The sequence below is a fragment of the Rissa tridactyla genome, chromosome 7 (assembly GCF_028500815.1).
Source record: "Rissa tridactyla isolate bRisTri1 chromosome 7, bRisTri1.patW.cur.20221130, whole genome shotgun sequence".
Classification (NCBI taxonomy): domain Eukaryota; kingdom Metazoa; phylum Chordata; class Aves; order Charadriiformes; family Laridae; genus Rissa; species Rissa tridactyla.
Window position 1 is genome coordinate 5828562 of NC_071472.1, and position 12410 is coordinate 5840971.

At 39.5% G+C, this 12410-nt stretch overlaps 1 protein-coding gene across 1 annotated transcript in view; it reads left to right on the forward strand.

Moving 5' to 3' along the window:
* The window catches only part of LRP1B (LDL receptor related protein 1B), a 749025-nt gene that overhangs the window by 278378 nt on the left and 458237 nt on the right, over window positions 1–12410 (forward strand). Inside the window, exon 3 of the mRNA XM_054208041.1 lies at window positions 9316–9453. Coding sequence (XP_054064016.1) covers window positions 9316–9453 — 138 coding nt within the window. The remainder of the gene's footprint in view (window positions 1–9315; window positions 9454–12410) is intronic.

A 12410-nucleotide genomic window follows, 5' to 3' on the forward strand; every position in this document is an offset into this window, starting at 1 on the left:
ATTTTCACTGACATCCAAAAAAATGCAAGCCCAAAGGAAAAAAATCCCGTTAAAACGTATTTCTCTTTCGGTCTTTAGGTCCGTGTCAGTTCCTCTATAAAGTGCAGTTATGTACTGCATTACCCTCTCCTCTAAAGTAATTTTCAGCCTGATACAGTGTCGCAGTCTTTAAGTACTGTATATTTATTAATTGATTTATTATGTTAATCTTCTGACACAGTGTATGAACTCTTTGGAAAGAATATTGGAACACTCCAGGCGACTCCAGTCTCGTTTCCTCTCCCCTTCTCTTTGCCTCTGCCGTTGTTTGTTCTTTGCTTTTTTTCTCTAACTAGAGAGGCTGCAGAAAAGTTGGTGGGCAGGTAAGGTTCGGTGTTCCCTTTGTGGCCATTGATTTCTCTGACCAACCGTAACCTTGTTTGAAAAAAAAAAATAAAAAATAAATCACATTGTCATGCTATTCAATCCAGAAATAGTTAAATTTAGAGCAGTGAAAAATTACTCCAGTCTTGTCGAACTGTTTGATTAGATGGGTTTTGGCTGAGGAGGTGGTTTTTCTCCCTTTGGCCGGGGCAGTTTTCTATTTGAGGTAATTCTTAGATGCAAAATGTCCAACTGCATTTAGGAATCTAGGTGGATTTTGCTGTTACGAGCTGATTTTACCATTATCAGCCCGATTACCTCCATGGCTTTTACAGCTTTAGTAGGTCGGTTTATGTTAGGCAAAACCCACTTTTAGTTCGGGTCCCGATTCCGGTGGCTGCTCTCACGGTGGTCACCCGGAGAGGTTGGTGGGTTCTGACTCCAGCCCTGTCCCGGCCCATGTCTGCCCGGAGGAATTTTTGGATAATGATCCAAAGCTGAACTGTTTTAGAAAAATTTCCTCTGCCTCTTTTTTGCCTCTTCGTCAGCCTCTGTTCAACCTTCAGTATAGTTATTCTGCTTCTCTCCAGTGGCTATCAGCTACATTACAGTAGAAAAGATGAGTCTTGTGGCTCCGTTAATTATTTACATCTGTGTAACACAGATGAGCAAGTGCCTGCCACACAGCAAGCAGCGATCAGAAAAAAGATAGCCAAAGGGAAAGGGTTTGCTGGAGAGCCATCTCAAACAGAGCTCCTGACCGAGTCGTAACGGCAGTAGGCAAACAATGTTCGTGTTTTTAAACGAAAGAGTATTTAAACAATTAAAGTTATTGTATAATATTAGATTTAGACTGTCTGCTGTTTGCTTTTTTCTAGTACTTCCGAAAACACAGGCAGACAGAGGAAAAGGCAAGCAACGGTAGAGCATCATAAAGCCAATATCCATGTGCTGCGTTTTGCAGCTGTGAGTTCATTTGTGTGTAATACTGGTGCCGGTGGTAAAAGCCCATCACAGGAGTATAGAAATCGGAGTTTTGTGTGCCGCTACGAGGCTTGTTAAGCTTTACAGATAGATATAACCTTTTGAACTATTTTGTCTACTATAACAGGCAAAATTGGAAACCATCCTTCGGAACTGAATTTCAATGTGTTTGCTTTTTTAATTTTTTATTTTGAATTTTTGACTAATTTATTTATCAGCACTCTTAATACAGGCTAAGATCAGTGCACATGCTTGATTGGATTTGGAAAAGTTTGGCTTGGATAGCTGTGGTTCTTCTCCCTGCACAAAGCCCAGTGAGGCAAAGCCTGCTCCTGAGAAGGGAGGGAGGTACCAGAGGGCTGATGGTGTCCACGTCCTCTGTTGATGAAGAGAGAGGAGAGATGAGGCACTTGGCGCTAGATGCGTAAGGGCTGTGGATTAGTGCAGATCGCTGATTTTCAAACTGTGATGACTCAAAGACATCTTTCGATTTCCAAAGTCCTGCATATTTTTTTTTTTTGGTTTTCTGTTTGTTTCAGGATTGCTTTCTGCAGTCTTTAGCAGTCTCCCCTCTTACGTTTGGCCATACGTTATGAGGACACGCTATGAGTATGTTGATTCATTTGCACACTCACACTGGCTGCCACTGGTTTTATTCTACCATGTGAAATATTTTGGAGGCAGTGTGCTGGATCTGTGAGGTCAGAGATTACAGCTGTTGCTCTGCCATAAACAGCACAATACTTTGCCCGCTTTCCTCTTCTTTTCCGTTGTCCACATCCTACTGTAAGTGTTTATTATTCTCCTTCTTTCATGGACATCTGAATACTTGATTTAATTGAAGGTGACTTCAAACTTATATTCATTATTAGTCTACATGGCTGAATAAAGCATATGGATAAAAGTAGGGATGAATGAGAGGTTACTTGTGATACATAAATCCTTATTAAACATGAAGGCCTTTCTTTGCATATATATAAGATACCAAAGTGTAAAGATTTTAAGTAATTTCCATAAATTTATCCCAGTGTCTCAAAGTCCTGATATTAAAAGTGTGCATCTAGTCTGTGTGAAAAATTACTTTTTTAAGCAACTATGATACCGTGGGATATGTAGTGTAGTATTCAACCTCTTGGAAGTTTTCAAAACTTCCAAAAAGTTTAAAAAAAACCCAAGAATTAATCATGGAAGTATAGTCTCTTTTCCCCATTAATCTCTAATTTTCCCTCAAAACCAACCTCTTCTAATGGCCATAATTTAGGCCTAAACCTTAAATTCCTTTATGATATAGCACGTCCTGTCTTGGCAGGGTCAGCAACATTACTTTAAGATGTTATGATTTCAAGTTCTATAAAAGATAAGCACTTTTAAAATCCCTGGTTATTGGTGATGAACTGGATAAAAAAATAGATTTAAAAAACCACCTGTGAGGAGGATGACTTCTCTCACTTTTAAACTCTACAGTTTTAACTGTATCAGCTATTTTATGTTACTTTGCCGGCATGTGGCAGGTTGTTTCTTGTTGCCAAGACCTATGTTAAAGAAAAAATACTAAGTTTTTCAATCAATTCCTCAATCTTAAATATTTTATACCATGCTCTGAATGCACAGGGGTAGCGGCAACGCTGTGGAGGTGAGGTAACAGGGCGAAAGAGGTCTCACAGTCTCACGTGTGTGTTGGACAGGCCAAATGCTCTATTGTACCATAGCGGACTATTTTCATTTAAGCCCATTTATCCAGAGAGATCCTAAAAATTGTGTGGATTATTCCTTCTTAAACTTTGGGCTAATTTGGCTTATTTACAGTCATTAGTCAACTTCATTCGATAATGGCACAGAGAAGACCTAGGTAGTTGCTATACCAAAACTTCTCTAGAGGAATGTGTGCTGCAGTCAAAACAGTAAAAGACATTTTTTGACAACACTGTGATTTGCGTCAAAATTATCAATTTTGTCTTTGGGTCAGATTCCATCCACTGCTGTGTTAGTGCTTTTTTACCGGGAAAGGTACAAAATACCTTTTCCAGGGTTCCCATTGAACCAGTGGAATAAGGTTTTGTTGCGGGTGACTGCTCACCGTGGAGACGGTTGACTCCGTAAAGTCACTTAGGAGAGCGGGATGGGTCTGTGAGTCATTGATGTACAACACAAATGGGAATTTGTGAAGGCATCCCACAGTTTGGTGGAATTGTTTCTTGTGGCTGAGGACAGCCCAGGATTAGAGCTGCTAGAAAATTGCTGATCTTCAGGTAAATTGGATGCAGTGAAGTAAAAGGGATGTACCACATTTGGCTGCCGAGGCTCTTATTTGCCTTACTGACCTGAGAAGTTGAAAGAAAAAAAAAAACGCTTTGTAAAAATTTAGCTGAGAAAGCCAAAGGTGAAAAAATAAACTCAGAAGTAGCAGCTTTGTTGCTTTTTTTGTAACAGTTGTCATATGTGAGCGTCTCCAAACGAGTTTGCAATAAGTCTGTGTGTTTTACTGTGATTTAATAACTTTCTGTGGTCCTTGAATTTGTGCTGGGCACTGTAGCATGTCTCCGTTTGTCTGGCTATCTCGACAATCTTTGCCAATATCTTTTATTAATGCTTTGTAACTCCTTGGTAAACTTTGCACGTGAAATTGTACCTTCATTTACATCAGATTAGGAGGAATGTTTCTGGAATAAGGAAATGTAAATAATGAAATAGTTTTCATCCATAATTTTTGTTAATAAACACTTTTATATTGCTTATGATAACAAAAACTAGCGGAAATAAGCAGCTCATAGATTCTCAGTGGCATTCTCTAGTTTGAAATTTAGTATGGCGTGAGCCTGAAGCGAGGCAGGTACAATTTTGATTAAGCAGAAATTCAAGACAAATACCATGTCAAAAGCGCACAGTAGAATGTCTCTGCTCGTTCTGACGGCAGCCTTTAATACTTTCTCACCATGCTTCTTTGGTGGGAAACCAGAGGTGGTTTGATCGATTCCATCGCGTCCTGCTGGAGGATATCACGAGGACTCTCTTACCTCTCCTCAACCCCCACTGAAGGACAGGCACTTTCTTTGAAGGGTCTTCAGCTGGATTCACTGTACACAGCACAGGTATTGCCAAAACACGGTGCAGTTTTCTTCCATGCTGGGAAAGTGCAGTGAGCCTTGACACACTGTGATCAAATCAGAAAGGGCCGTCCCAGGCAATTCAACAGCCAAAGAAATCTGGATCTGAAATGAATGGGTGTCCTCTTTTCAGCGTGTCTGCTCCTGGGCACAGCCCGCCTTCTGGAGGATTTGGGGAAAGCAGCAGTAATCTGCCCACCTTGCCCTGCCTGGCCATCCCAGGGCTGTGTCTAACCTTGGGAGCCTCACCAGGCTTGACCCTGACCCACACCCATGGGCTGACATCGTGGCTCAGCCCCATGGAGGTGCCTGATGTCCCAGGGTGGGGCTGCTCCAGACACCCACTGCCACCCTGGGGGAATCCCTCAGAGCCCCTGGCTCACCCTTCCGCAGCTCAGCTTTTTTAATGTTTCTCATTTAGCCATCTGTTAAGGGACAGTTGAACCATGGAGATGGATATTCCGCTTCCTGAGCCAGTCTCTTGGGGTGCACAGTATGAGCAACGCTGCTTCCATCCTCTTCGCCCTCCAAGCAGCGTCCTGGTGTGAGCGTTTGAAACACCAAGATGGTGTATTACCCTAATAGCAGCCAGTACTTTTGACTATTTCTCCATGAACTGGCAAGTCTAGGAATTATTGTGGGTTTTGAAGGGAAGAAAAGACACCGTTTGTCTTTTATATTCTTAGCATTCTTGTACTGATGTAAAATACACTGAGATTATTTTGAAGAAGAGCACTTTTAAATTCCTTTTCCCAAAGTTCACTTGATAACGCTGTCAGAAGTGGCTGTCTGTTAAAGGAAGAGGGAAGAGGAATAAACAAGATAAAAAGCTACTCATCTTTATTTGCATTAGACGTTTCAGAATGTGCAGCAGCTGGGTAGGAATCAGTGGGAAAAGCACGTGCTGCTTCAAAGGCATCGCAACATGCAGCTTTGTTTAGCTTAATTTTTTTATTCATGGAAGGTGGTGGGAATTGTGGGCAGGGCGGCCTTGGGACGTGCTGGCTTGTTCCACTGGTGTTGTCGGATGGTTGAGACCTGTTACCTTTTCCAGTCATTTTGCAGACACAAGTCTTCTACAAAACAGATCCCAAGTCTTCTATAAAACAGGGCTTTTTTGGACTGAAGTTCGTCTTCATTAGTAAGTCAAGTTGCCTTCCGTAGCATCATGCTTGAAATGAAAAAGAAAGTACATATGAATTTATCTTAATCAGAAAAATAAGGTGATCACTTCTCATCATAACCTTTCTGTTTTCACAAGTGATGCACAGAATTTCTCTTGAAAACAAAAGATTGTGAGTAATACTTCTTGGAGCGTAATTCAGTTTTCCCTCATATACTGTTCCCTCTCCAAAAAATCTAGTTTAGGAAGCCCCCCTAATACTGATTTTAAGTTAAGTAATGTATTTAAAATTGCGGTATGTTCGTGTCCTCAAAGGAATCTTGTATTTTAAAAGCAAGACGCATCAAATCAAAATTAAATCTCGAAATCTTTAGACAGGAGTATATCAGCCTAGTCCTATTGAGATTTTAAATGTTAATTCAGAGATTCATTCTTTTCACTCATTAAATTTAGAGGAGAAATATAGATGCTTATATATATTTCAGTTTTCTATTTGATACAGTATCGTGACAAAGTATTTCTGTGAACGCTGAAAGCCCTTCAGCAGTCGTGGGTTTCTATGTAAGTAATACAAGTACCATGGTTTACATACTTCATAGATCTAAGTGTTTTTAATGATTGTTCTCTGCTTCAGAAGAAAAGATCTTTTTTTACTCCTCACACTCTATTCACAGTTGCTGTAACGCAATGAATAAACAAGCTATAAATGGCAAATCAGAAAATTAGTTTGATTTTGTTAAATCTTCGGTGCCTTCAAGTCCTGATGCAACTGAAGTTGGAATCATAGAATCATAGAACAGTTTGGATTGGAAGGGACCTTTAAAGACCATCTAGTCCAACCCCCCTGCCATGAGCAGGGACATCTTCAACTAGACCAGGTTGCTCAGAGCCCCGTCCAACCTGACCTTGAATGTTTCCAGGGATGAGGCATCTACCACCTCTCTGGGCAACCTGGGCCAGTGTCTCACCACCCTCCATCTTAAAAAATTTCTTCCTTATATCTAGTCTAAATCTTCCTTCTTTTAGTTTAAAACCGTTATCCTTTGTCCTGTCACTCCGCTCCCTGATCCAGAGTCCCTCCCCATCTTTTCTGTAGGCCCCTTTAGGGACTGGAAGGGGCTCTAAGGTCTCCCCGGAGCCTTCTCTTCTCCGGGCTGAACCAACCCCAGCTCTCTCAGCCTGTCCTCACAGCAGAGGGGCTCCAGCCCTCTGGTTATCTTTGTGTCCCTTCTCTGAACCCACTCCAACAGGTCCATGTCTTTCCTGTGTTGAGGGCTCCTGAGCTGGACAAATCAAATGAAACCTTTCAGTTTTATACAACCTACCTGACACTGAGCACTTGGCTATCCTAAGATGTTATATTTAAGTTCCTCTTTGAAAGCTCTGCAGAGTTAAGACAGTCCTGAAGGAACTCTGGGCACTGCCAGAGGTTTGAGGTACTGTAGTGAGCTTTCGGTACATGGGGTGCTTCGTGGGATGGAGTGTCTTACCTCCAGGTAACAAAAAAACCCAGTAAAATTCCCAAAGCCCAGGCACAAAAACTCCATTCCCCCGCAGTGGCCATGCTGCCTGGGAAGGGCACAGAGCCACATTGCTCCCACCTCTTTTTTCCTTGCCCGGTGCAGGGGTCTCTGCCAGCACCAGGAGGTCACACCTCTCTCATTCTTAATACCATGGCGTTTAAATTCTAACATTTAGGTTAAGTTTTAATTATGTCTCAACATTCTGTTGTTAATTTCTTCCTATATTTTACTGGAAAATAGAGGAAAGTTGTATTCTTTGTGAAGTGTTTCAATACCTGTATGTTTGCTAAGCACTTACTTAACCTAGAGCATAGTGAGAACAGTTGTTTCTTTTCTTTGTCTTCAAAAGGTATTTAGACTCCTTATCCTTAGCTTAGGAATGCGGTTTTCTTGAAAAATTGTATGTAGCATATGGCCATAATAAAAAAATAAGGGGCTTTTTTCATCCTGGAAGCACATAAACTGTTTGAGAGAGTAAATTCATCCCCATATACATTGCCTTTTTATCCCTAGTACCATCCACAGTACGCTGTGTTTCATAGAATCATGGGATCGTTTTGGTTGGACTTTTCAGATCATCAAGTCCAACCGTTAACCCAGCACTGCCAAGTTACCACTGAACCACGTCCCTCAGCACCACGTCTACACCTCTTTTAAATACCTCCAGGGACGGTGACTCAGCCGCTTCCCTGGGCAGCCTGTTCCGATGCTTGACAACCCTTTTCCATTAATCAGTGATACATCAAGGATATAATTGGTGTCGCTCCATCGGTGCAAGGTGGGAAGGTGGAAAGGTCAGAGGAGGGGCGCAGATGCCGCACCTCATCCTTGCTATGCTTTGCGGGCGCCTGCTCTGCTTGGGGAAGGGGAGCTCCCGGTGCTAACGGGAGTTGCATAAAAGAATACCCTTCTGCAGGCAAATGCATTGGAAACTGCTGAAAATTGGTATTTGTTGTGCCCATCCTAAAAGTTGGGCGGCTTCCTGACATGTAGCACGGCAGTGGAAATTTTTAAGTATGGAAATTTTTAATTAAAGTTTTCTAGTTGGGACAAGCGCTTTAAGTTTGTATTTTTATTTACATACAGGCTGTGCTAACAACTATCTGTATTTGTTTGGAAATCGTAAATTCCCCCCAGAGCTCTCCTTTGCTTTGTCCTGCTGGCTTCAAGAGACCAGATCTGCCAAAGCTGAGATTTCCCCACTTAGAAGGGAGCTTTCAGCTACTGTCTGTGATTTCTGTCCTTCCTCTTGGAGTTAGCGCCTGGGAGAAGGTGAAAGCATATTGCACTTGAGCACGGTGCGTCCTAGGGTGTATTTCCCTGGAGGACTGTTACAAGCTGTCAGACTTTAGCACAGACTCAAGGCTCCAACACATGCAATCAAGGAGCTTTAAGTTGTTTCCTGAAAAATTCCCACACCTTCAGTCTCTGTGTAGCTAATCATAGACCGTGTATAAATTATGATTCATCCTGTAAATAAGCTAAACCCTTCAGACCTCTAAATGTTCTTTGCAGTGTGTCAAAAATCTCAAAGTCTTTATCACGTGAAATTATGTTTGTTGGTTTTTTAATCACTCAGAACCCTCCCTAAGAGATAAACAAAAGAGATCCGCAAAAATCCCTGAACTTCCACAAAAATCCCTTTACTTAACACTTCAGAGATAAGGGGACACAGGGTGGTATCCCAAAGGGAGCAATCACAGCATCCTTATCCTCTCCCGACCATCCTGTGCTGCGCAGTTTCAGAGGCAGACTCCTGGGCTGGAGAAACACTTTCTCTGATCTAATGCAGCCATAAATATGTAACGTTTATATGTAATTCCATAAATATCTAAAATTATCTATATAGCACAACGACGCATGTAAATACTGGTACCTATTACTCTTTATATGACTCATAATACGATATTCATAAGGCAATTGAAAATTTTATGATACTTCTTAATGTTTGCAAAGCTTAATTTTAGCATCTGTAAAACACCTGTATTTTTGGGAAATAATCCTCTCTGACCCACTGATTTCCTTTTAATTGCACTGATCATTTCTTGATGATTTTAATTTGCCTAAATACAGCAATGATAATACACTGCAAATCTGCAAAACGGACTAATACGTTAAGTCTTGCCCGTAGCTTTAAAATGGAAATGCGATATAGAACTTTCTTTGCCTTGTTGTAGATATAAAAATACATAAAAGAAATTTTCTCTGTATTTTTTAGGTCCTGAAGAAGCAGATTTCCAGTGCCCCCTGAATTATGTCAGCTGCATCGGCACAAACAAGTGCATTCGCTTGTCCCAGCTCTGCAATGGTGTTTATGACTGTTCTGATGGGTATGACGAAGGAGTACATTGCCGGGGTGAGTAAATTTGCTGGGGAAATAATGCTTTAGCCTGAAGTCTTCTGCTATATTGTTGTTTTTTTTTTTTCTTGAGTTCAAAGAAAACCAGAACTTTCTTATTCTTGGGAATACATATAAAAGAAAAATGGATTGATAGAGGCATGTTTTAATGTATGTTTCAGGTTCATTTTAAAAATATTTTGTGTGAAGCAAATACATGTAAAAAGCCTGTGCAGGTTTTCAGACTTTGTCTTAAACGATGACTAACCATGTATGATGGAAATGGTTATACCAAAAGAAGGATGAGGAAGGCCTTTCTTGGGGAGCAAAGCCTGGGCAGCACACTGTTTGCCAGAATGTTTTTTTTTTTTTTTTCCTTATAACTTTTGTTTAAACAAAAAAGCCAAGGAAAAACACTGAAAATACATCAGCTTTGCTGCGAGCATTATTTTGCATTGAGGACTTCCTTTTGCGGGGATTTTATTCCTACAATCTACTGTTTAAGAGTGCAGCTACCAAATTCTGGCAATGAGAAATCTTAATTAGAAATTGATGGAGGTCAACTTTTTTTATATCTCAGCTCTGCTTCTCAGAAGACTTATTAAGATCTGCCTTGGGGATAGTTATAAGGTTGCCATATTAAGCCCACATCTTGGATACCATGAGACATTAACGTGTCAGTTATTCTCAATCTGACTTTACTGCTAGGGAAATGATTGTTGATGACCCTCAACAGATCTCGTGTTCAAAACCAGAAACTCAGGGACAGGGCCCGGGACTTCTGCTACAACCCAGTGTGACAATATTCAGTAAAAAGATACAATTAATGCTATAGTTCAGAAAGTTAAATTAGAATTTAAAAGTTCAGGTAGACAGATTTCCAGAACTGTCGCAGTAAAATCTAAGCCCGCACCAAAAATAAATCATATGGAAAAAAAGCCCAAAAACCACCCAAAGAAGAATGAAAAAAAATGCCAGCTGGAATTAATCAGTGTAATACTGCTGACTTCACAAAACTACAAATAGTTATTTTTATATAACCAGGTGAGGATACAGGCTGTCATAAAAAAAAATGACAATTCTTATTCACAGTGATAGGAATAATTTCTTTTCTTGAAGGCTCTACTTTTTTATAGTCCTTGTTCAATGAGCATTACAGAAAATCAAAATTTGTGTCAGCATATTGATTTTAGCACAGGCCCCAGCATTTAAAAAACCCCAAATGTTAAACTGGCCGAAGCAGTATTTGGCCCATACTGAAGCTTTCTGAAGTTGCAGGTGAGTGTTTTTCAGAGAACTGTTTAAATGTATATTCCTCAATAATTCATATATTTATATAAATTTCTCTGGATTAAATGGCAGAGGATTAAAAACTTCCAGTGCTGAATAATTATTGTGGTATAACCGTCTTGTATTTTTGTTGTGTTTTAGTTCTTTAAATTAGGAGACTAATGGAATCAGAAAAAAAATAAATAGACTAAAAATAGAATCCTATGTTATTGTAAATTAAATATGTTTGGTTTTCATATGTAGCATTTTGTACATGTAGCCTATGCTTTAGAATGTGATAGCACATAAAATACCTGATCTTTATTCATACACTTTTAATTTATGCTCAAATACACCTTGTAAGGTTCATATTGATTCCCACTCCTTTCTTTATTATCATATATGAATATGAAAACTTCCCAATGGTAAAATTAATGTCTGCTCTAATAAATTACTATAGAATCTAGTAAAATATACTAAACAAACATTTGCTCTAAACCACACAGACACATAGATAATGAAGTTCTTTTATATAATATTTTATTAAGAATTTAAAATTGTCTCCCAGTATCTCATCTAGTAAATGGTTAACAACTCATTAATATTGATTTTTTAGCAATTACGTATTTTGACTTGCTTACTAGAGGCAGTTTTCTTGAAATTATCAGTGGACACATTTCTATCAACAAAGCCAAAGAATATAGAAAACAATAATTTTACATCATGATCATGTAGTTTGATGCTAACAGCTGCCAATAATGTGTCGTTATCATACATTCCTACGTATTAGATACTTGGTATGAATGCCGTATAGTTGGAATTATTCTCTCTCTATCTGTCTATATATTTGGGATTGGAACTAGATGATTAAGGTCCCTTCCAACTGGAACCATCCTATGACTCTATATGTCAGAACAGTGCATGGGCAACCATTGAGTCATTCTGTTGTACTTTATTCTAAGTCCTGAATATGCAAGTCATATATTTAGATCACCTCGGTGGCCAAAAACTTCAAAGTTGCTTCAGAAACCTAGCCAAATACTTAGCTTTTTCTTGATGTTAGTAACAAAAATGGCATTCTCATAATTTAATTAACGTCATTCATATGAGATTTTTGATTGAAGAAGATAATATCAGTTTTAAATATTTAATTGCAAACGACTCAGTTGGTCACAGAGCTGACTATGTTACAATAATCTATTGCGAGCGACACTGATAGTGCTGTGTAAATAAGTCACGGTCTGTGCCCCAGGAAAATAAGTTATGGTGAATTGTGGGGTGGGGTGTGTGCCCATGGCAAAGAGCATCGCAGGCTACAGGGCACGACTCCACAGGACCGAAAGCTTCTAATAACGCTTACAAACTAATGGAGCATAAGCATTCAGTAACTGGAACTATTCTAATTTCTTTGTCTAAATTTAACATTCTTATGTTAATTCATTATATCATGACTTTTGAGAGATATAGTCAGGCCTGTACCTATCCCTGGGCAAGTGAAAATATGATCGTATCTGCAGTGTGAAATGGTAATGTATGTGAAATTTCAAGGAAATAGTAGTAAATACAATGACATTCCTGTCTCATCATCTTTTATTTCATGCACATATGCATTTTTGCTGGTGAATGTAATGCATAAATTCAGGAGGGGTTGTGGCAATATGAAATAAAAAATGTTTTATTATGTATGGTTGTTTCACATTATGCGT